We start from the raw sequence: 21,467 nt of genomic DNA, 5'->3' as shown, positions 1-21,467 counted from the left end.
GACAGGGCTGTTCTAGGCCTCCTTGGACTCCCCTCAGGGTCCAGGGTGCTCATCAAAGCAAACTAAGGCAACTGCTGCCTGGCTGTGCCCAATGCAAGGGGAGGCCTTGGCACTCCTTCGGCTAGCAGACCAGCGCTGGGAGAGAGTGGCCTCAAAGGGGGCCATGGCTGCCCACTCTCATTTTTTATAAATGGTAGCTCTAGCAAGCTAAGTCATCTTGATCTGTTCCATAGCTTCAGGTTCAACCAGTCACCTCCAAACGTCACCTTCCTATAACTGCTTATTCTCCAGTCAGGTAACAGTTTGGTGAGGGTACTTGGTAGACCCAGGCACCTTCCCAGTGTGGCCACCGGGAAAGAAAGCATGCACGGTGAAGGAGGAGGGTTTTAGCCAGCAGGCCTGGCCAGAGAACACAGCCCTCAAACCCCAAGGAAGCAAACATGGCGTGTCCGCTTGGGTCATGTTGAAAGGGGCCCTGCACAGGCATTGTTCCCCTGATCGGGCCCTGTGCCTGGACCCGATGCAAGGGACCCCAAGTGTCTCCCCTCGGTGTGGGAGGGGCTCCCTCTGACACTGTGTGTTTCTTGCCCACAGTATGTGGCCTTTGCCTCCCTCTTCTTCATCCTGGTCTCCATCACCACCTTCTGCCTGGAGACCCACGAGCGCTTCAACCCCATTGTGAACAAGACGGAGATTGAGAACGTGCGCAACGGTACACAGGTGCGCTACTACCGGGAGGCAGAGACGGAGGCCTTCCTCACCTACATCGAGGGCGTGTGTGTGGTCTGGTTCACCTTCGAGTTCCTCATGCGTGTCGTCTTCTGCCCCAACAAGGTAGAGTTCATCAAGAACTCACTCAACATCATTGACTTTGTGGCCATCCTTCCCTTCTACCTGGAGGTAGGCCTAAGTGGCCTGTCCTCCAAGGCCGCCAAGGATGTCCTGGGCTTCCTGCGTGTCGTCCGCTTCGTGCGTATCCTGCGCATCTTCAAGCTGACCCGCCACTTTGTGGGTCTGCGAGTCCTAGGCCACACGCTCCGCGCCAGCACCAATGAGTTCCTGCTGCTCATTATCTTCCTGGCCCTGGGCGTGCTCATCTTTGCCACCATGATCTACTATGCTGAAAGGATAGGGGCACAGCCCAATGACCCCAGCGCCAGTGAGCACACGCACTTTAAGAACATCCCCATTGGCTTCTGGTGGGCTGTGGTGACCATGACAACGCTGGGCTACGGAGATATGTACCCGCAGACGTGGTCTGGCATGTTGGTGGGAGCATTGTGTGCGTTGGCGGGCGTGCTGACCATTGCCATGCCGGTGCCTGTCATCGTGAACAATTTTGGGATGTACTACTCCTTAGCCATGGCTAAGCAGAAACTACCAAAGAAAAAAAAGAAGCATATTCCACGGCCGCCGCAGCTGGGATCTCCCAATTATTGTAAATCGGTCGTAAACTCTCCACACCACAGTACTCAGAGTGACACATGTCCGCTGGCCCAGGAAGAAATTTTAGAAATTAACAGAGCAGGTAGGAAACCTCTTAGAGGCATGTCAATCTGACCTTTCACCTCCGCCCCCTGTAGTGATGATTCCAGATTCAGTCAGACTGCTTCCTTAGTTCCGTGGGCGACCCCGGACGCTGCACTCAGTCTCGAGCTGTGGAGCCTGGGGGCCCAGGGAAATGCTGGGCGGCCATATTCAGAAGGCAAGAGCCCGCTAGAGGAACCTCACTGGTGGCCCTGGGTAAGAAGGTTGATGTGGCTGGTCTTGTGATGTTCCAAAGAGACCGCACGCCCATGAGATTGCTGAGGACTGTCTTGGCAGGAGCCCGGGGGCTGCTGCTCAGGTGGGCAGGAGTCAAGCGTGAGTCCTTGACTCAGGCTACTGACCTAGTGTTGGAGCAAGGTGGGGGCGGGTGTGCTCAAGGTGCCAGACAGCTTTTGATTTGGTCCTTAACACGGTACTTTTCAGGCTGTGTAGACATGGTACATGGGAGCCAGGCAGGAGGGTCCCTGCAGAGGCAGTAGCAAGGATTCTCAGCCCTGGCAGAACCTGACTTCATAGCTGAGTAGAATTCCTGCTCCGATTCCGGCTGCCTAGCTCCAGGTCCTTCCTAGGAGACGCCCTAGCCCGCTGTGACAAGCTTACTTACCCCATAGCATGCTGAACCAACTCATCCTCTACCACCACTCTAGAGTTTAGCGATTATCTTTAGGAACCTGTTGGAGTGACTCTGGCTTTCACAATGTCTGTTTGGGTTGATGGCCCAGTGGGAGTTTCTAGTGACCTTCTGATGGAAATGGCTGGTGAGGAAAGGACTAGAAGGGGCCACCACCCAGGGCAGCTTAGATGAAAGCACTACAGACCAGCAACACCCTCCTACTGAGGGTTGTCTCCACGTCCAGCGATAGGGACCGCAGCAGCAATACAAGACATCCCAACCAGTGTTCAACCACTTTCCCATGAATTCACTGGGGGTCAGGGAGGGGGAGGGGCCCATGAAACAATACTAGTCACCATGGGATATATTCTAATATTCCATGGCTAGTGGTTCGTTATGGGACTTTCTCAGTTTTATGAGAATCTGCACATAGCACATAAAGTTGATCATGGGGCTCTGGTCCGAAGATATAAAGCCCATAGTCTACCTCTATCCATGGAATACCATCGACTTATTCTGTGGACACAGGGATCTCAAAGAAATGGATGACCCAGAGAAGAATGACAGGACAGAGCTAGGAAAGGGTGCAATAGATGAGAGATTAGATGCATTTAGTCTAGGAAAGACATCCCTGTGCCCAGGTCTGGCACCGCCCAGGCAAGTGCAGCCCCAGGTGAGGAAGTTTCCCTCTTGGTTCGGGTGGCCTCCCTCAGTGGATGACTGACCTCCTGCCCCGTTGCCATGCTTTCTGACCCACCATCCCATCCCAGTCCTGTTCGGGTTCCATCCCACCACTGTGCCAGCCACAGCACCAGCTGCAAGGCCTAGTTCTCTGCCCATGGGGGCCTCCCAGCCCCCTACCTTCCCCTTCCAGGATTCCTGTAGGCAGTGAGAGGATGTGGTCAGTGTCCTAGGCTGGGACAGGAGGTGAACAGAGATATCAGAGGCTGGAATGGAGCACAGAAGGGGAAGGCTGTTGACCAATTCATGACTGTGGCCCCTGCCCATGCCCTGCTTTGGACTAGGCATCCACCTGATCTCCTTAGGGTAAGGACAGATGCTGGGACTCTGGGGGAAGCGCTGCAGAAGCACCCATCAAGGGGCACCCCTCGGGCACCACGGCCCCTTCCAGTGTGTCCTCCCAAACGTGTGTCTTTTGAGATTGGTGTTCCAAATGTGGGGCCCTCAGGGCAGCCCACCGAGGGTGCCCATCCACTCCAAGTAGGGACAGATTCCTCTGCATGCCTAGGCAGTATTAATACCCCATGTGCTGAGGGGTCATGTGTGGGCCCACACATCACATACACAGGCACAGGCACACATGTATACACACACAGTTTTGACATGCATACTACCTAGGGCCAGAGACAGCTCGGTCACCTAGGTTCAACAACCCTTCCTCAGCCTCAGTGACCCTACCCTTGGCTGCTACCTCACCCTGGCTCCAGGTTTCAGGGACCCAGAGAGCTCTGGTTTGAACAGTCTTACGGCCAAGGAGGCACCGGGATGCCCCAGCTTGCCCTCTGTAGAGGATACCTTGCTCTCCCCGCAGCCTCCATGCCCATTCCCAGTGCCCTCTTGAGCACTCACTTCCCTTGGTGGTGTCACTGCTGTCCTGGTGTTCAAACCACCTTCCTGGCTCAGCCCAGGGACCCAGGTCCTACGCCAAGCCTTGTCCCTCCCCAGAACCCTATTCCTTCCACAAGTTGTGTGTGAGATCTGGATGCTCTGTCACCAAGATGAGGCTTCCTTCCCACCTCTGCACTGGGCTCCGCTCCATTGTCATCTGCTTGGGCCTATGCTTGGGTGTGGGACCAGTTTGTGAGAGTCTGGGAGAAGACAGGACAGGAAGGCACTGTGATCTGTAGGGAGCCTACAGGATTCTCCAGTTCCACCTCTCAGCCCAAGTACAGCATGCTGAACCCTGAGGGCTCCCCACTCCCCTCCTAGGCCTCCTAGGCTTCTAACAGCTCCTTTCTTCTCCTCCCCTTCCTGGTCACCCCGAAAACCTCAGTTTGTATGTCTGTCCCAGGGATGACCCAATCTCTTTCTCTGAGACATGGCATGGTGTCAGTGTGTGTGGGTCTTGTCCTGGGGACTGTTAAGGGTCTAGTTCTCACCTGGGTGTCAGGCCACGGAGGAAGAGGCCAGGAGAGTACATCCAGGGTGTGCTTGGGGCTGAAAGCCCAGGAGAAGCTGCCCCTCTCTCCAGAAGCCGCCTGCTCTGCGTATCGTGGAGCACTCCCTCTGTCCTGCCATGTCCATTCACATGTGTCTTGTCCATATCTGCACCTCTGCTGTGGGTCAGTCCTTTGTGGTGCAGTGACCAGGCATATAGGGCCCATCATAAGCGAGCAGGGGTGTGGCAAGGAGGGAGGGTGGCAGTCAAGCTTCTTTCCTGAAGCTCAGGCAACAGCAAAGTCCCAAAGAAGCCCCTCCCTGGGGCCCTGGATGTCACCCACACCCTCTGGGTCATCGTTGGGGTATGGGTTTTTCCCAGAACAACAGAGCTCAAAGTCCTCTATCTCCCCACCACCACCTGTCCTCGGCGGGTCGTGATAGCTGCCCAGGGAGCAGTGCTAGTCCTTGGGGCAGGGAGGGTGACGGTAGGGGGTAGAGTTGAATGGACAGGATCCAGCAGCCAGGTGGAGTTGGCAGCTTGGACCCAGTGGGTCTCAGTGTCACTGGTGGGCTGAGGGGCGCAGTGGAGAATTGATCAGGGTACGAGAGCCAGGTGTAGGTGTTCTTTTCCATGTTGTTCACATTCTCTCTTTCTCCACTAATCATGTCTCTCTCTCTCTCCTCGTTTTGTTGCATGACTTGTGTTGGTTCTCGTGATTATGTCTCACAGACCGTTCCCATTTAGCCTGGGACCTTTTCCCCTGAGTCCCCATCTGGGCAGACCTCTGGGGGGTAAACCCAAGGATATACCCAGCAACCCCCATCCCACCCCAGCGTGTACCCCCTGGCGCCCGCCACGGTGTGAACAGTAAGTACGTCGGCGGTGCCCGAAGATGAGACAGAAAAGCCAGCCTGTGGGCTGAAGGCCCGGCCACTCAGGTTCTCCTTGCTCTAAAGTTTAAAAAAAAATGACCCTCTCATGGACGCTCATCTCAGCCCATTTCAAAGCCTGGAAACCATCTGAGACGCTGCCCATGTTCATTCCATTGTCACAGGCCTGTGGGTTTAGTGGGTCCTGGGGAAAGCAGGTGGGAACCAAGGCTCCTGGCTGTCATCTTATCCAAAGGCTGGGGCCAGGGCAGGGGCCGGGGCATGGGGTGGAGAGCTCGGGTACACTTACACCTGTGATGCTTTTCACCAGCTCCCCAGGCTAGACAGTTGTCCCTTCCTTGTTTTCCCCACTGGAGTGTGTTCAGGGGTGGGCATCCCAGCTCCTGACAGCACCCCCAGTTGCACAGAAACCAACATAGTCCCCTCGTCAGAGGTCAGGGCTGGGAGAAAGGAGCAGGCCCGGGAGTGTCCTGCAAACCCGCTTGCCAGGTATCCCTGACGGCTGCTCTTTGTCCCTGTGCCTTTGGGGAAAAATCAGCCCAACTTTGGGCTCTTTAAAGTTCTGAGAGCCCTGGGGCAGGAGTTTGGGGACAGAGCCAGAGGAGGGGTCTTAGGCTGCACGTCTGTGAAGGCAGAGACAGAGAGGCAGCCACCTTCGACCCCTCCCCTGGACAAGCTCCAATGATAGCTGATGGCCAAGAAAGAGATGGCAAGTCTTACTCCCCTCCTGGCCAGGTGCTCCTGGGAGGCCCACTGATTTCCCCCAAGGAAAAATCATGCAGGGTACCGTGGATCCCAGGTCCCACAGCCTCACCCCATTCATGGCCATGCCATTCCCAGCCCAGAGACCCTTGGGGAGGAGGCCCCCAAGGCCTGTCTCTGAGCACACATGTGCCACCAAATTCATCCCCTTACAGTAGGCAGCCCCCAGCCCCTGTCACATGGTGTCAGAGTTTCCTTGGTAACTGGCCTTTCTGGTTCAGAACAATTGGGGAGCGAAGCCCCTGGGATTTGTCAAGAAACGTACTGTACATGAAATGCTTTGCCATCTTGTACGAGAGACTTTTTTTTTAAGTTCCAAAATTATGATGGGATTTTTTTGGATTTGCTTTACGAATAAATCTGATTGGTCCATTTCTCTTTTGACTGACTGCCTCTTTGTAGTGACACAATATGTACACGGGTGTGGATCCCACCCACGTGCACGCCGAGTGTGTGCATGCGGGGAAGGATCACTCCTTCGTGCAGTTACTGATGTAAGCAGGATCACAGGAGTGTCAGACCAGGCGGAAATTGTTGTCAGCTTCCCCTTTGGCCTTTGGCAGCACCTCCCCCACTCTGGTGGCCCATGTTGGTTTCCTTCTTCCTCAAGCGGGCCACCCTTGAGGCTCACCCTAGGTGCGCTGTTTGAGCTGGATCCACCCTGGCTAGGAAGATTCCGCTGTGAGGGCAGAGAACTTGGGTCAAGTACTTAAGAGTGACAGGGTGGGAACAAAGCCAGTCAGAGCCACCTCTGCCAGCCCAAGGCCTCCCTGGATCTGGAATTGGGAGCTATAGGGCTCCTTGCTCTGGCCACACTTTACCCCTCCCAACCCCCTACCCTTCTGCAAAGATGGCCCCAAACTTCCTCCCAGGTTCCTTCACAGGCTGCCACGAATTTCCTTCACCCTGGTCCATCAACTGCTTTTGTCTTCTACACATTCATTTGCTCTGCTTTGCTGGGGACACTGACGGGAGACAGGAATGGGAGTCCTTCCCACATCCCTGTCCCCCCGTCACAGCCTCATGCCTACATTCCCGTTATGGCTGTGCAAGCTGACCGGGCCTGCTGGGAGGACCCTAGCTTGGTGTGTGTGGGAGGCCAGGAGGACTGAGTGCTGGCTTTGTGTGGAGACGAAGTAGATGAAGAAGCCAAACTGGTGTGTGCAGGGAACAGAGTAAAGTGTGTAACCAGGCCTGGTGTGCATGGAGAACAGGGCAGGCCAGGCAGATTGGGCACCTGTGGGGACAGGGTTGAAACGTGTGACCAGGCCTTTTCATGGCATGGGGAATCAGGATGACCAGTCTGGATCCTTGTGGGACAGAGCGGAGAGTGTGAGCAGGCCTACACTGAATGGCAGACAGAGCCACAAAGTGACAAGATTGGGTCCTTGAGGGGACAGGGCAGAAGATTTGGCCAAATCTAGTCTATATGGAGATGAGACACCACAGTGATCAGCTGAGTGATGGGGACAGGCTGAGCCATCCTTTGGTAGGGGTGACTGCCACATGAATCAAGAGATCGGATGGGATCCAAATGGGGGCGGAGTGCTGTGGATTGGATGAGGTCTGGATTCAGCTAGGGAAGCACGAGTGATGCCTGGGTGTTGAGGTGAGGCAGTCAGGCTCTGGTCAGCTGCAAGGGGGGTCTGGAAGGCCCTCTCTGGACTGCAGCATTTCTGCGTGTCTGTCTGTCTCTCCCTGAGCTGTGTCTGGCCCTTTCCCCATGACTGCATCCACACCATCCTGTTTCATCAGCCCCGTCTTGGGCTTTGGGCCTGGCCCCAAGTACACATGCTGGGCCCATCACCAATTCATCTTTTTGCAAACTTTGAGCAAACCCAAGAGTCCCACCCCTCCCTGCACTGTGGGTAGCCAGGAGGCTGCTGGAATGAACTGAGCCCCTTCCCAACCTGGGCCTTGCACCCTCCTCCGTGGCCCGCTGCTTTGCCATCCTTGGGATGGGCTACCCTTTGCCAAAGCCCCACCTCCGGCCTGTCCCCCCCTCACTAAACAGTTTTTAGTGTCTCAATAGCTTCTGCTTATATGTTTGAAGATTCCAAACTGAATGGGGAGGTGGCGAAGGCCGCGCTGGCGAACGAAGACTGCCCCCACATAGACCAGGCCCTCACTCCTGATGAGGGCCTGCCCTTTACACGCTCGGGCACCCGCGAGAGATACGGACCCTGCTTCCTCTTATCAACCGGGGAGTACGCGTGCCCACCTGGTGGAGGAATGAGAAAGGGTATGTAGAGGAAGCTGGAGCTCTGTGCACCGGCTGGGCCGCCTTGCGCTCCTGCAGATGGGTGGGCAGGGTGGCGGGGGAGGGGTGCTGGGGGCAGGCAGGCACAGAAAGGTGGGCAAGGATGGAGGGAGTCCCACAGGGTTGGTCCCTGGAGGTCTGAGTTCCTTTTCACCAGAGGGGATTTAGGCTGGCAGAGCAAAACTGAGGCCCAGGCAGTGGTAGGTTGGCATTGAGCTAGGGTAGTAGAAAGAGGCTTGGCACAGGCTGGCAGAGTATGGGCCATGACTCCAAGGCAAGGGTAACCAGGGACGCAGGAAGAGCCTCTTGCAGGCTACTTCAGTAGGGGCAGGGCAGTTTCAGGAGGCAACATGATCTCTTTTCCCCTGGCTGAGGAGGGTAATGGGATGGGTGGGCATGACTCAGTCAGGACCTGTGAGCTTAGCAACCCAAGATCCATATTATGGAAGACACATCCTTCAAAGAGAATCAACAGGCTAGTAAGAGGGGAAGTGTCAGGGTTTGGGGACAAGGCCATTGTGCTTACAGAGCTAAGATGTGTGCCAGAATAGTGGCAGATAAACAACTTGCTAAGACAAGGGGGGCCAAGAGAATGTGTGCAGTACCTTAGATCCCCATGTTCCCGGGCCACTGCCCCAGTGTGGTGAGCGCCCCCTTGTGGGTCGTGAGGGCTGACACCACCAATGGCCTCTGTGGGTGGTTTCCTTGTGCAGTAGTCAGAACTTTGGGCTGACCCCGTTGGAAAGAGGCTTCTAGTAGAGCTTGAGCATGGACTGGGGAGAGCCTTGGGAGTGTACAGAGCACCCCAGGCCTGGAAGATGGGCCAACCTTCTTCGGTGTAGTGGATTGGCTGGGCAGCTCATGCATGTCTGGAGTGCCTCACATGTGCACATCGATGCTTGCTGGTAGAGGGCACAGGTTGGGTCAGATAAGTACTTGGATTTTTGAGAGCAACAGATGGTGTAGCCTGTGGCCATTGTCAACTGCTTTAGTATTTGAAGAAGTGACTAAACCAGATGCAAAGAGAAAACAGACTCCAGAATCAAGCGCAAACCTAGAAGAGGAACGGCAGCCTACAATGACACAAAAAGAAAAGTCCTTTGGGTCACTAGTGCTTAGTTGTGCCCACCTGATCTAGGCTGGCTCCTGCTTCCTTGCTCTGTCTGGAGCTCCCCGGGATCTCAGCACGGTGTACCATCCCCCGCATGGTGCTGCATGGCAGAGGGCTGCCAGCCTTGGGGAGGGCTGCCATCCTTGGTGCCATCCATGGATGGGCCTGCTGCTCCACTTTGCAAGTGGCTTTTTCCCATGTGGAGACTCTAGAAGGCCCAGGAGCAGGGGCCTCCCCGGAGAGGGGCAGGGAGACCTTTCTCAGGGGCTGTGCCCTGCCCAGCAAGGTCTCATGGCTGCCTTTCTCCTTCATCTTGATGTTGATCAGTTGGTACGGCCTAGAAGAACAGACAGGAGTCTCTGTACTGTGCTTCTAGCAGCCCAGGGAATGTGGGGGCAAAGGTAGACCATCTCTCTGTAGCAGCCAGAGCCCAGCAGCAACTGCTGTCCACAGGTGATACCCATTACCCATCCTATCCTGGTTTAGGTGCCCAGAGTCTCCGGGAGGTGCCAAGGGTGCAAGGTCCCACCTATGTCCACATGCCCCACCTCTCCAGATCCGTAGCAGCCGCTGGGGACTTGTTTTTCTGGGGGTGATTCTGAGCGAAAGCCTGGCAGGTGCTGAAGACCGTGTGGAGAGTAGGACAAGTAGGAACTCCACTCGTTCCCCTAGAAGGGAAAGAAAGAGGTTGCTAGGCTGGCTCACTGCATGGGAAACAAGCCAGCTGGAGAAGAACCTGCCTGCCTCTGCATGTGGCTGTTCTGTCTTTCCTCTTACTTCCTTAAAAACTAAGTACCAAGCGGGATGGGAAAGCCAAGAAGAGAAGCTCAAGTGTTAATTGTATTCTTTACATACAGATCTTTGCAAAGAAAGCCCTGTCATTGCTAAGTATATGCCGACAGAGGCTGTGAGAGTGACTTGACCAGGCGGCTTGGCCGAGGACACTGGTGGCTATTAAGCATCTGGGTGGACCTGCAGCCCCTCCTCACCCTCGGACAGAGTAATTCACGCCATGCAGGTTTGCCGGACGAGTCCGAGTGGCACAGGCATTGTACTAGGACGGACGTAGCTTTTTCTACGGCCAAATGGTAACTGACCGTAGAGGTGTTTTTTTTCTTCTTTTCATATTTAAAAAATTTTATTTTATTGGGAAGGGGGGTGGAGGGGTTCCTTAGCATGACTTGCATGAAGTTAAACAGAAAAACCCAGCAAATCAAACCCACCAACCCCCTGCAACTGTATGATTACCCTCAACAACGATAATGAAAAGAAAAAAGCAAAAGTCCCATATTTTCTTTCAGAGCTTTTTACTTTTACACACATTGGTGAAGCCCAACTGTAACAGCGATCGATCAGTAGAAACCTGTACATTTCTGGAAGTGGGGGTGGGGTGGGATGGGTAGGAAAAAGATGGGGATGGGCAAAGGATTACTCCCCTGTTTGTATACAAGATGGAAAGTAAAGGTTCCGAAAAGGGTAGTCGGTCAGACATCGGTCATATTGACCTCACCTTCATAGCGCGTCTCTCACACGGAAACTGAGAACTTTGCTTCACATAGAATTGTGGAAGCTCGCACTGCCGTCCTCTTCCGTTTGGCATGCTTGTGACCCAGCACACGCCTCCCCAAGACCCTGACAGCGGCTAGTCTAGGTTGATTCTCTCATCTTACTGGTGTGTAGATTCAGTGACCAACTTTCATAACAAATTGTTAATAGTAAATAATCAGCACCTTATGGATCTTCCAAGTGTTATTTTGAAACCAGGATGTAGAGCACCAAAAGTTCAGGACCACAGGAGGGGCGCCCTCCTCCACTTTTACCAAGGCACAATCTGGCACTGTATGCAATTAGTACTTCAGAGTTAAAAACTGCATGCCCAATGTTATGCAAAGCGATTTGAGCATGAAATAAATTTTGTATCATGGTTTCTGTATAGTTTAAAGCAGATTTGTTTTCCTGAAGCAATCGGAGGTTTGCAGAGACACGCTTCTGCATCTCGAATAAATATAGTATTTTCCCAACAGAAACAGAGGACAGTAGCTTGGCTTTGGTCTGATTCTAAAATTAGTTGGGGGGGAGATGGATGATATTTTTGAAAACACACGCTTGGGTTGAAAAAATGCAACATCTCGAGCTTTCATTGCAGCTCACATTTCCTGGAAAGAGAGCAACAATGCTTTAGCTCAACAATCTCCCCTCCCTGGGCCCTGGCCCCAGAAATAAAAAGCTGACTTTTGAGATGAAGCATGGATTTGGGTTTTTATTGCCTCCAGGCAGTGTCGCGATTCGCTTCTGGGCTTCCAGTCTGCTATGGCTGGCCTGGGGTAAGCCCTGGCTATGGCTACTGCTCCTGCCAACCCAGTGGAGGACAGTCAGGCCCCAAGGAGGAAGCTGGTCTCTCCAGGTTGGTTGGGCAGGATGGCCCGTTGTGTTGCCCATCCTGTTGGACTGGGGGAGGGAGGCAGGTCTCGGAAGGCACAGGGGTCCAATGACCTGCCGTGAGACCAATACAACCTCTGGGGTCCACTTGGCATGGACATTTTTCTCTGTGCATCAGGTCATATTGATGAATCTTTGAATCTGGCCATGTCAAAGCATCCAATCCCCCTACACAGACCATGGTCATCTCCCTGTGAGAGTCATTACTGAATCTGATAGATCCAGAGGCAGAGGTCTACCTGCCCATTCTGGGTCCCCTAGCCAGCTGTACCTTTGCACATCCAGCCTGGTAGACCCTCTCACCAAATATCCCTCTCTCAGCCTGCAGGCATCTTGGAAACACATCCTCTCCTAGGATTTGGCTTGTTTAGGTTGTTCATATGGTTTTGGTGGAGGGGCCAGTTGTTTCTTACCCACTAGAAGTCCCAGGGATATTCAGGTAGAAAAAGTCCCTGAAGGTCATGGTAATCAAAGACTGAGCATTTTATAGATGAGGAAATGAGGCCTAGGGAGGGAAGTTGTCTACCTAGGGCTGAAAACAAGTCGGTATCAATCTTCCTCTGACTTCAGTTCCCTTATACCTCCCAGCATGGCCTCAGTCGGTGATACTATGGGTGGGTTGGGAGGTTTAAGGTGTGGGCTGAATTTGCATCTTTCAGTTTGTCATCCCCTCTAAGCATTTGCCTTAACTTCTTGGTGTCATATAAAGGCCAGGGACCAAGGGGTTGGGGGTGGTGGAGGCTCTGCCTGGGATTATACAGCTTCCAGGTTATAACAGCCATTCCTAAGTTTCATGATATGCAAGCTAAGCAGCTTTGGCTGCTGCAGGGAGGGTAATGTTTATGCTACCCAGGGATCCACAGCAAAGAAGAGCTTGTGGTGAACAACACAAAGCCATCTGGCATCTGGTTTTCTGGTACATGGGAGCTAATGGGAACAGGGAATTCACATACAGTGAGCATCTACTATGTGGGGGACATCTTATAAACCATGTCTAATGATAGCGCGTAACAACTCAATAGTGTCATTTTAGAGCAAAGAAAGGTTCAGACACTGGCCTAAAGCAACACAGCCAATGAATGATGAAGTCAAGATTTTAACTTAGTCTTTGACTCCAGAGTCTGGACTAAGCTACCTCATAGTAGTTGAGGGGTTCCTGGGGCTGATCCTGAGAGGCAAAATTGACAGAAATACTAGAGTTGCTGGCCCTAAGTCCCAGGCATGAAGTACATGGGTTTGGCAGAAAGGGCCACTTCACATCCAGCTTCAAGTTCCTGCCCATCCCACACAGCTGGCCCATCTTTCTCTCTTGCTTCAGTGACCCTTCACCCTAGGAATGGAGTGTGAGGTCTCTCTACCCTCTGCTCTTCTCATGCCCACTTCCCTTTGTGCTTCGGCCAATCCGAAATTCTGAACCGTACACGTTTGTGCCTTAGGAACATCTTCTCTCTAACAACAACTCCACTTCCCTAGTAACTTCAAATGCTAACTTCAACCAATCACTAGGTCACTTCAGTCAGAAGTGGAGGGTGCTTGGGCCACAGGTCTGGATGCCTATGCACATTTTATCTAAGCTTGGTTGGATGGCCCTGAACTTACTGAGCCATGGGTAGGCAGTGAAGGGCAGATGGGGCACCTGTGATCAGGAGTAGGCAAGACGGATCACCCCAGGGGCCAGGCCAAAGGCCCACAAGCACATAGAGGCTGCTCATCTCCTCTGTTACCTTCCTTCCTTCTCATGGAGGAGAAATAGGAAGGCCAATTTACTTAGCTGGTTATAGGAAATCACTTTTCAGGTTAGTTCCCATGGCTCGTTAGCTAAGCAGGTAGATGACAGCGCCATTCACATAGTTATGATATCCACAGCATAGCCCTCATGTATTGCTAAGTAGGATAAAACAGAAGCTGGGTGAGAATGAGAAAATCACAGAGGCCACTCGTTTAACCTCTCCACTTCATGGTGACCTTATCAGTATACAGATAAACTCATTCACTTTGGTTTTGGGGGGGGGTACCAGGCATCAAACTCATGATCTTGTACTTGCCAGGCAGTCACTTGTGCTGCTGAACTATATCCCCGGGCCCCTCATCCACTACTTTTATTGGCCACTTTTGTACCAAGAGTAATCCTTGGTGATGGGTTCTAGAACTGACCAAGAACTCGGTCCTGTGCTCTCAGAGATGGGGACTTGGACAGTTACAAAGTCTGATAATGATGCACTACCAATCAAATAACTTAGGAAAAAACATCTAGGAGGCCCTTGTCAACACCTCCTTTCTCACAGTGTGGCAGGTGTTTTCAGACGTTCACCAGAGCCACAGTGAGATGACCTGAGAAAGTCCTGCTGCTGCTGCTGCGATGGGGGCAATGGAAGAACCTGATGTGATGGTCTGTGGTGTCTCCTAGTGCCCAGAGCCATGCAAGAGAATGAGGATCTAGATCAAAGGGTTTAGGGCTGATGCACCACCTTCAGGCTGGGAAGAAGCCCTGAGACACCTCTTTCTGATGCTCACAAGATTGTTTTGGGAAAAGGATTAGAATTCAGTGGCAGAGAACCTGGAGTTTTGATTTCTTCTGGTAGGTGCTGGAAGAGGGAGGAAGGAGCTCTGCACTGCAATCTTGTGGGAAAAATTGTGCTGGTTCTTTGTGAGCAGAAACCCTTGTCTATGGACCTGGGTGTCATCCCATGGGGGTTGTTTCTGCCCTGTTGGATCCAGAACATGGTCTCTAGCCTCTGTTGGTTCTTAGGGGTGGGGGATTAAAGTCTTTGCTAGTTATTGCCATCATATTTCTAGAATGCAATATTAGAAGCAGGACTCCATGCACTGGTGTTCCAAGGTCTGCCTATGGATAAGAGTGGCCCTTAGGTTTAGGTCTGGGGAGCTCAGGCTTGTCCTTAACTGTATTCTCTTAAGTGGACTCCCCTTCTAACCCCCAAATTATTCTCTATCCTACCCTTATCTAGCTCAGGGCCCAGGTAGGGTCACTTTTAGTCATGACCCAGGAGGGAGTTATATACTCTTAAGATGGCCCCTTCCCACACAAGCAGCGAAAATGTTGGAAAAATTCAGTATTTTGAGAACTTTCTTAAGGAATCCCTTGTCAAATGAAAGCTCAATATGTAATACATGGATGAAACTGAAGCTTCCTTGAACAAAGTAGAGTGAACTGAAACAATTATGGGGCTAGAAATGGTTTTCTTTGTCAGTTGGGGTGAAGCTAGAGGCTTCCTGCTGGAGTTTGTTTTCCATATCCTTTGGTGCAGACCTAGCCCCTCATTGCCTTGCTGAGTAGAAAAGAGTGCCTCCCTGAGTCTGGGCATGGGCAAGCAGTTGCTCAGGATTCTGGTTTGTTGGCTCAGGCTAACGTCAGAGCCCAACACAGTGAGTCTCTGGGAAAACTTCTGATGGGAAAAATCAGTTTATTAAACGTTCTCTATCAAAGTCCCTCATTTCTGGATTTGTCAGGTTGGCTTTGGGTTGAAATTTCTGTCTCTCCTTCCAGTTGCTCTTTGTCCAGTGCTTCCTGAGATTCGGTGTCCTCCGTGGCATCTGAGGTATGATACGTGATGTTGAGATCCTTGCCCAGAGCAGGCTGTCCTGGCAGCTGACAGAGGGCGAGGGAGTGGCCGGCCCCACAGCCTACAAGGAGTCCTCGTGCCGACAGTGGGACTTGCACAGGCTTCGGGGCCCAGACATTGGCTTCAGTGCCATCCCCACACATGCCATGCTCATTCCAGCCCCAGGAGTAACATGCCCCACCTGTGAAGGAGAGGGAGATACTGTAGAGTGGTTCTGGGGAACAGAGTGGAAAAATACCCCAGAGTGCAGGTTCCATCACAGATCCCAGTTCACATAAGAAACCACAGCTCAGCAGTACTTGGAGACATGCTAACTGTTCCTGCCTGTCACCATGTCTACTGCTGTCCCATGATGTTTTGTTCCCACCACCCCATAACTGTCCATGCTCCAAACCTGGCTTTCCTCCTTGGCTCCTCACTCATGGTCACCCCCACACATAACCCATCACCAAACCCGAGAACTCTGTCTCCAGGGAGATCTTAAAATTCTCCTAGGTCTATCCATCTGCTGATCCTCTGGCTTGGGCCACAGCAACAGCCAGCTAGCGAATGAGGCTGCTCACCATCCACCTTGGTCTTCAGAAGGATCTCTGACAACTGCAAACCTGATCACGCAATGCCTTCCTGATTACAATCTACCCCTCAACAGCTTTTGTGGTACTTTGGGAGGCTTTTCCGTGGCCTAGGATCTCACTCCTACCTGGTCTCACCTTGCACAACTCTTCTCTACCTTCTTTCTCTCTCTCACTGCATCCCCAAACCCTTTCAGCTGCTCAAGTGTGCCCTGGAAGGCCTTCCTTTCTCTAGAAGTCCCAGCTTCTAGGCATCCCAGACCTCCTTTACTCCAGTTTAGATGTGCTCAGAGGCCAGGTACCCTGGCCACCCATTCTTGCTAGGCTCCTGTTCTTTTCCCTCCAGAAGATCACACTCCGTGGTGATGTATAATTGTTTGGGGACCTTTTCCTCTCCTCTCCTCAGTAGCCTGTGCTCTGAGGGAAGAAGCACGGGTCTTTTATTGTTCATTCTGTCTAGGCACAGTGCCTGCAGCTCAGAAAGGTGAAGACTTACTGTTGGATAGAAAAAAAGGAATGAACAATTGCACACACCGCCAGAAAGTAGCCAGTCCAGCACTCAAGCCCAGGCCACGCAATAGCCCACATCATACCCTCTTCCTAGGTCTTTGACCTTCTCCTAGAGGTCAAGTTCCCTCGTGGTTTTCCATGGTTACTTTAACAGTTTGTTTTGGATATAAATACACCTTCATGCCAAGAGAAATAAAAAATGTAAAGCAGGATGAATGTAAAGAAAAGCAGACTAATCTCAGAACTCAGGAAGCTGAGGAAGGAGACTTGTTTCAAGCTCGACACCAGCCTGGGCTACAAAGTGAGCTCAAGACCAGCGTGAGCTGCACAGTGAGACTCTGTTTCAAAAAGACCAAAAAAAAGGAAAAGGAAAAGGAAAAGAAAGCAGACTAGCAGAATGTTGCCCAGTACTGTGAATATCTTGTATATCTTTCAACATTTAACTTATAAAACATGCAAATATTTGTATAGATTTTTGTTCTGCTTTTATCCATTAATATTATAACCCCAAAATTTCCCCATGGAATTGCAAATTATTAAAAAAGTAACTTAAGGGGCTGGGGATTTAGCTCAGTGGCATAAGCACCTGCCTTGCAAGCAAGCAGTCATGAGTTCGATCCCTGGTACCGATAAAAAAAAAAAGTAAATTAAAAATAATTTACTTGAAATTTCAAAATAGCTCGAAATGCAGAAAAGTGCTGAAAGTAATCAAAGAGAAACATACTTCTCACCTAAATTACGTACATTAATATATGTTAGATTTTAAAATAAAAAAATGATACAAAATTTCAAAACAAAATAATGGTTAATATATTGCATATTATCTTCAAAGTATTTGCTCAGATTATAAGATATAGACATGAAAAAATAAACAATGAAGGCAGAAACTTTTTTAAAAATTTAATTTATTTCATCAGTACCAGGGATTGAACTCATGACCGCCTGCTTGCAAGGCAGGTGCTTATGCCGCTAAATCCCAAGCCCCACAAACTTTTCTTTTGATGAATAGAGATTAGCAGCATAATGATCTGTCTTCTGTATATCCCTTCTTTCCCAGTTGTTCTTTCCTTTTGAGCAGTTTCTTCCCCTTTCATCTTCACAATAGCTTATTGTACATTTTAGCTCTCTGTCTCTGTCTCTCTCTGTCTCTGTCTCTCTCTCTCTCTCTCTTTCTGGTACTGGGGATTGAACTCACAACCTCACACTCACTAGGCAGGCACTTATGCTGCTGAGCTAAATACCCAGCCCCTATATTTTGGATCTTATTTACTCTCAGTTTTTTACATTAGGGAGACAATACAATGTCTGCAATACATGCAAGTCTGATTTATTTTACTTACGAGTATGGTCTCATGTTGCATCCATTTACCTATAAAAGCCTTGAGTTTTATCTTTTTTTTTGGTCTTTTTGAGACAGGGTCTTGCTATGCAGTTTAGGCTGGCCCTGAACTCACTTTGTAGCTCGGGCTTGTCTCAAATTTGCAACAATCCTCCTGCCTCAGCCTCCCAAGTAATGGGATTGCAAGCATGCACCACCATGCCCAGTGTTTATCCTTTTTTATAACTGGGTAGTACTCCAGACATTGATATTTTTCTGTATTTGCTTCAAATTTTCCTTTAAAAAAACTCAGGAAGTTTAAGCCTCGCATTCCACTCTTGCCCTTCTATCCATCTCTCCTTTCCAGAATTAACCACTATTTTAAAGGTGGAGTGCATTATTTGTAGAGTACATCCTTGTGTAAAACCATATTCCTTTGGGATGGATAGTTCTTTAACAGGTATCAATGCTATTGTATAATGCAATGTTATATCAAGTATAATAATCTTACTCAACAACAATTCTAATACATTTGCTACTATAAACATTAGCATGATGAACATCTTTGAAGACGTCTTCTGGGAAAGAAAATGGTGTTTCTGTGCAGGGGATCCCCAGAAGCGGCCTGAGTCAGGGCGTCACATGGGTCATTTTACTGGGTATGGCCAAACAGCACTCCAAAGTGGCTGCAGCCACATTTACAGCCACACTGGCAATGGATGGGAATTTGTCTCTCTGTGTCTTCATCTTTAGACACTGGCTGTTCTGTTAAGTACATTTAATTAGTTTGCATTTCCTTATCGGTCAGATGGAGTGCAGCTTTATATTTATGGTTGCATCTTCCATGGGTTGCCTATTTACATTCTCTGCCCATCTTACTCTTAGGTTATTTGCCTTTTTTCTTATTGATTCATAAGTTTTCTTTGTGTGGGTTGCTCATATAATTCCCCCTTGCTATGTGCATAGCATCATCTCCCAGAAGCCTGTGGTGTCTCTACACTCTCCTGATCTTTTGTTATACAAATTTATTTATAATGGCTGCCTAATTGCACATTATGAAGATTAAACAATTTACTTAACCTGTTTCCTATTATCAGATACTTAGGCTGTTTCTAATTTCTCATTATTTTGTATAGCATTGCTATAAACATCTTTATGTATGAAACTTTGTTGCTTTAATTATTTTCTCAAATTAGATTCTTAGATAGAAAATTCTTGGTCAAAGGGTATAGACATTATCGAGGCTCCAAGTACTGTTCTGAGTACTGCCAGGATACTTCTCAGAAAAGCCACCTGAAGTCAGCTTCAGCAGTCTTGCTCTGGGACTGCTGGAGCTATATATTCAAAGATCTTTTCTAATTTGAAGACAAAATGGTATTTTGCTGTTTAATTTGTATTTTAGCACTGAAACTGAACGATAATTCTGTCACTCAGTATTTGTATTTCCTCTTTTGTGTACTGTGTGTTTCATGTTCTCTCTCCTGGTGAGCATGAAGGAGTTTAAGTAATCAGTCCCGAGAGCCAGATGACTTGGGCTCAAATCCCAGTACTAACACTTACCAGCTGGGTCCCTATAAATACCAGGAGCTGTCTATGCCTCAGTTTCTTTATCTGTTCATTAAATAAGAACAATAATAATTTTCCTGTAGTGGTGTTTCTCAGGATGGATTAAATGACTAAGTATGTGTAAAATACATAGAACAATACCTGACACAAAGTACTACATGAATATTTATTTTTATTACCTATTAGAGCTTTGTTGTTTAAAAGATTTTTTTAAAATTAATTCCTGCTCTGTCATATTTGGCGTGAATTTTCCCGTTTGACCTGAAACTTTGTTTTAGATCTTCGATACATACCTGTTTATGATTTTATGAAGTAAAATTGACTGACATTTTATTCTGTTTCTCCCATTGTTTTTAAGAATTGAAACTGCCTCTTTATCCAGATGAGAAAATATTTTTTGATTTTCCAATGACTTGAATTTTTAAATCTTTACAGGTAATGAATTACCTACCAAAAATTTGTTTTGCAGACCACACTTGAGGAGAGGGAGGCTGGTTGGGTCCAGAGATTACCCTGTCCATTCCTTTTCCTTGGCCAAAAGCTCGGGTTTGGGGAAACACAGATGTCTGCATGTTTGGTGGCAGAAAGAGGAAACGTACACAGAGAGGATGAGCCCCAGGCCCAGCTCCTGCAGCCAGGCAGGAGAGGGAGAGCAAAGAAGCCTGCGTTTGGGCCCAGTTTGGCACCCGATGTGGGCTTTGTGCCCGGCCCTGGTGAGCAGCACAGCTGACTGACAGCAGGGATGAGGTGGCAGGAAGGCAGAGCTGACCTCTCAGCAGGACTCCACATACAGGCAGCCAGAAGTCCTGCTCCTGCCAGAAGGAACTGCTCTGCAGAAGCCACGCTCAGGGCCAGGGTAGGTGGGGGCCCAGGGTCAGGACCTTCATGCCCACTGAGTGGAGAAGCTTGGCAAAGGCCCAGACACTGCTTCCCTAACACTGCTGAAGCAAGCTCACTCAGGGTTATGAACCTTATGTGCATTAATTCCACCAACCCTGTAAAGCAGCCTCATTTGATAGATGGTTCTTGAACCTGGGCAGCATGGCTTCAGAATGAGCTACACTCTGCATGTTAGAAGTCAGGCTTTGCCACACTTATTCTAGGGTTGGTAGGAAATCATTTACATTTGAAGGCCATACTAGGTCTCTTTTTCACAGCCCTTTAAAAGTGACCGTTAGCTTGCATTATTATTGAGAAACAGGCCAAAGGTCAGAGGTGGTGGTGGTTTGCTGAGTCCTGGCACGCACCTGTGGACCAAGCTGGGCTGTCCTGGCTCCCCTCACTGTACAGCAGTGAAATAACTATTTCACCTTTTCCAAGAGGATTAATGCTGAAGTGCAGTGCCTGACACCTGATGATAGCTCGTATCCACATGGGACATAGACCACTGAGAGGGGAAGAAAAAGCAAGGAAACCACACCCATAGCAAAAGGCACAGTGGGAAGGAAGGGATTCAGGGTAGAAGTGTGGAGTCCCAAACACACTGATACGGACCAGGCAGCTAGAGTCAGAAAGCTAGGACTGGCTGGACCCTTGGCAGGAAGACATGCACCAGGGCATAGAAGTTGTGTGTTCTTCCAGCATTTTAGAATAGGTATCACCCATCTAAGCAGAACTCAGGGCTACCATGTCAGTCATGGTAAAGACAAGAAATTGCTCTAGCTCGGGGCTTTTGGGCAGGTTGTTTTCAGGGAGGGAGGCAGAGGAAGGAGAGTGGCTACAGAGAGCCTCTCTGCAAGCCAGCTGGAGTTGGGAACACTGTTTTCAAAGCAGGTAGGTGGGGGGGGCGGTGCTCCAGCTTTACACAGGGCTCTCCGAGGCGTGCCTGGCCCCTCCAGGTGCTATAGGGTCCTGAAATCCCACCTGGTTGGCAGAGATCAGCTTTGCTGGCTCAAGGGCATAGTGGGTAGAGTCTTGTGGTTACCAAGGGGTTCCCCAGCCTCTTGAAGTAAAGGCTGTGTACCCATGAGGCTCGGGATAGCTGTGACAAGTGATGGAGCTCACAATTACCGTGTGTGTATCAGCCTCAGAGTACTGCAGGGAGTGCAGCCTCAGCACTGGCAGGGTCCTTGAGGCTGGACACAACGCCCAAATCTGTCCAGGCCTTGGGCCACCTGCCTGAGCTTCCTGGCAGCCTTCTGCTGCTGGGGCTTTAGCCTAGGGCCTGGGGGAGGG

The 21,467-nt window shown here is 50.2% G+C and overlaps 2 protein-coding genes across 10 annotated transcripts in view; one reads left to right on the top strand and one right to left on the bottom strand.

Annotated features, from left to right (window-relative positions):
- Positions 1 to 11,550, top strand: part of Kcnc1 (potassium voltage-gated channel subfamily C member 1) — a 38,793-nt gene extending 27,243 nt beyond the window's left edge. Inside the window, exons 2-4 of one of the 2 annotated variants that reach the window (XM_063251768.1) lie at positions 595 to 1,528; positions 7,968 to 8,177; positions 10,164 to 11,550. In XM_063251768.1, the coding sequence (XP_063107838.1) occupies positions 595 to 1,528; positions 7,968 to 8,177; positions 10,164 to 10,228 (1,209 nt within the window). In that variant the 3' untranslated portion in view covers positions 10,229 to 11,550. The remainder of the gene's footprint in view (positions 1 to 594; positions 1,529 to 7,967; positions 8,178 to 10,163) is intronic. The other variant, XM_003465726.5, reaches the window with a different exon arrangement.
- Sergef (secretion regulating guanine nucleotide exchange factor) overlaps positions 9,168 to 21,467 on the bottom strand; it is a 227,812-nt gene continuing 215,512 nt past the window's right edge. For 3 of the 8 annotated variants that reach the window (XM_063251770.1, XM_063251772.1, XM_063251773.1), the window contains one exon: positions 14,802 to 15,507. In XM_063251770.1, coding sequence (XP_063107840.1) covers positions 15,185 to 15,507 — 323 coding nt within the window. In that variant the 3' untranslated portion in view covers positions 14,802 to 15,184. Of the gene's footprint in view, positions 9,975 to 14,801; positions 15,508 to 21,467 lie in introns of those variants that run through there. The other 5 variants (XM_063251774.1, XM_063251771.1, XR_010048390.1 and 2 more) reach the window with 5 other exon arrangements.

The sequence above is a fragment of the Cavia porcellus genome, unplaced genomic scaffold (assembly GCF_034190915.1).
Source record: "Cavia porcellus strain 051 isolate PalLab524CR breed Dunkin Hartley unplaced genomic scaffold, mCavPor4.1 scaffold_6, whole genome shotgun sequence".
NCBI lineage: Eukaryota > Metazoa > Chordata > Mammalia > Rodentia > Caviidae > Cavia > Cavia porcellus.
Note: the sequence above shows the minus strand (reverse complement) of the source record. Positions and strands in the feature narration are given on the sequence as shown.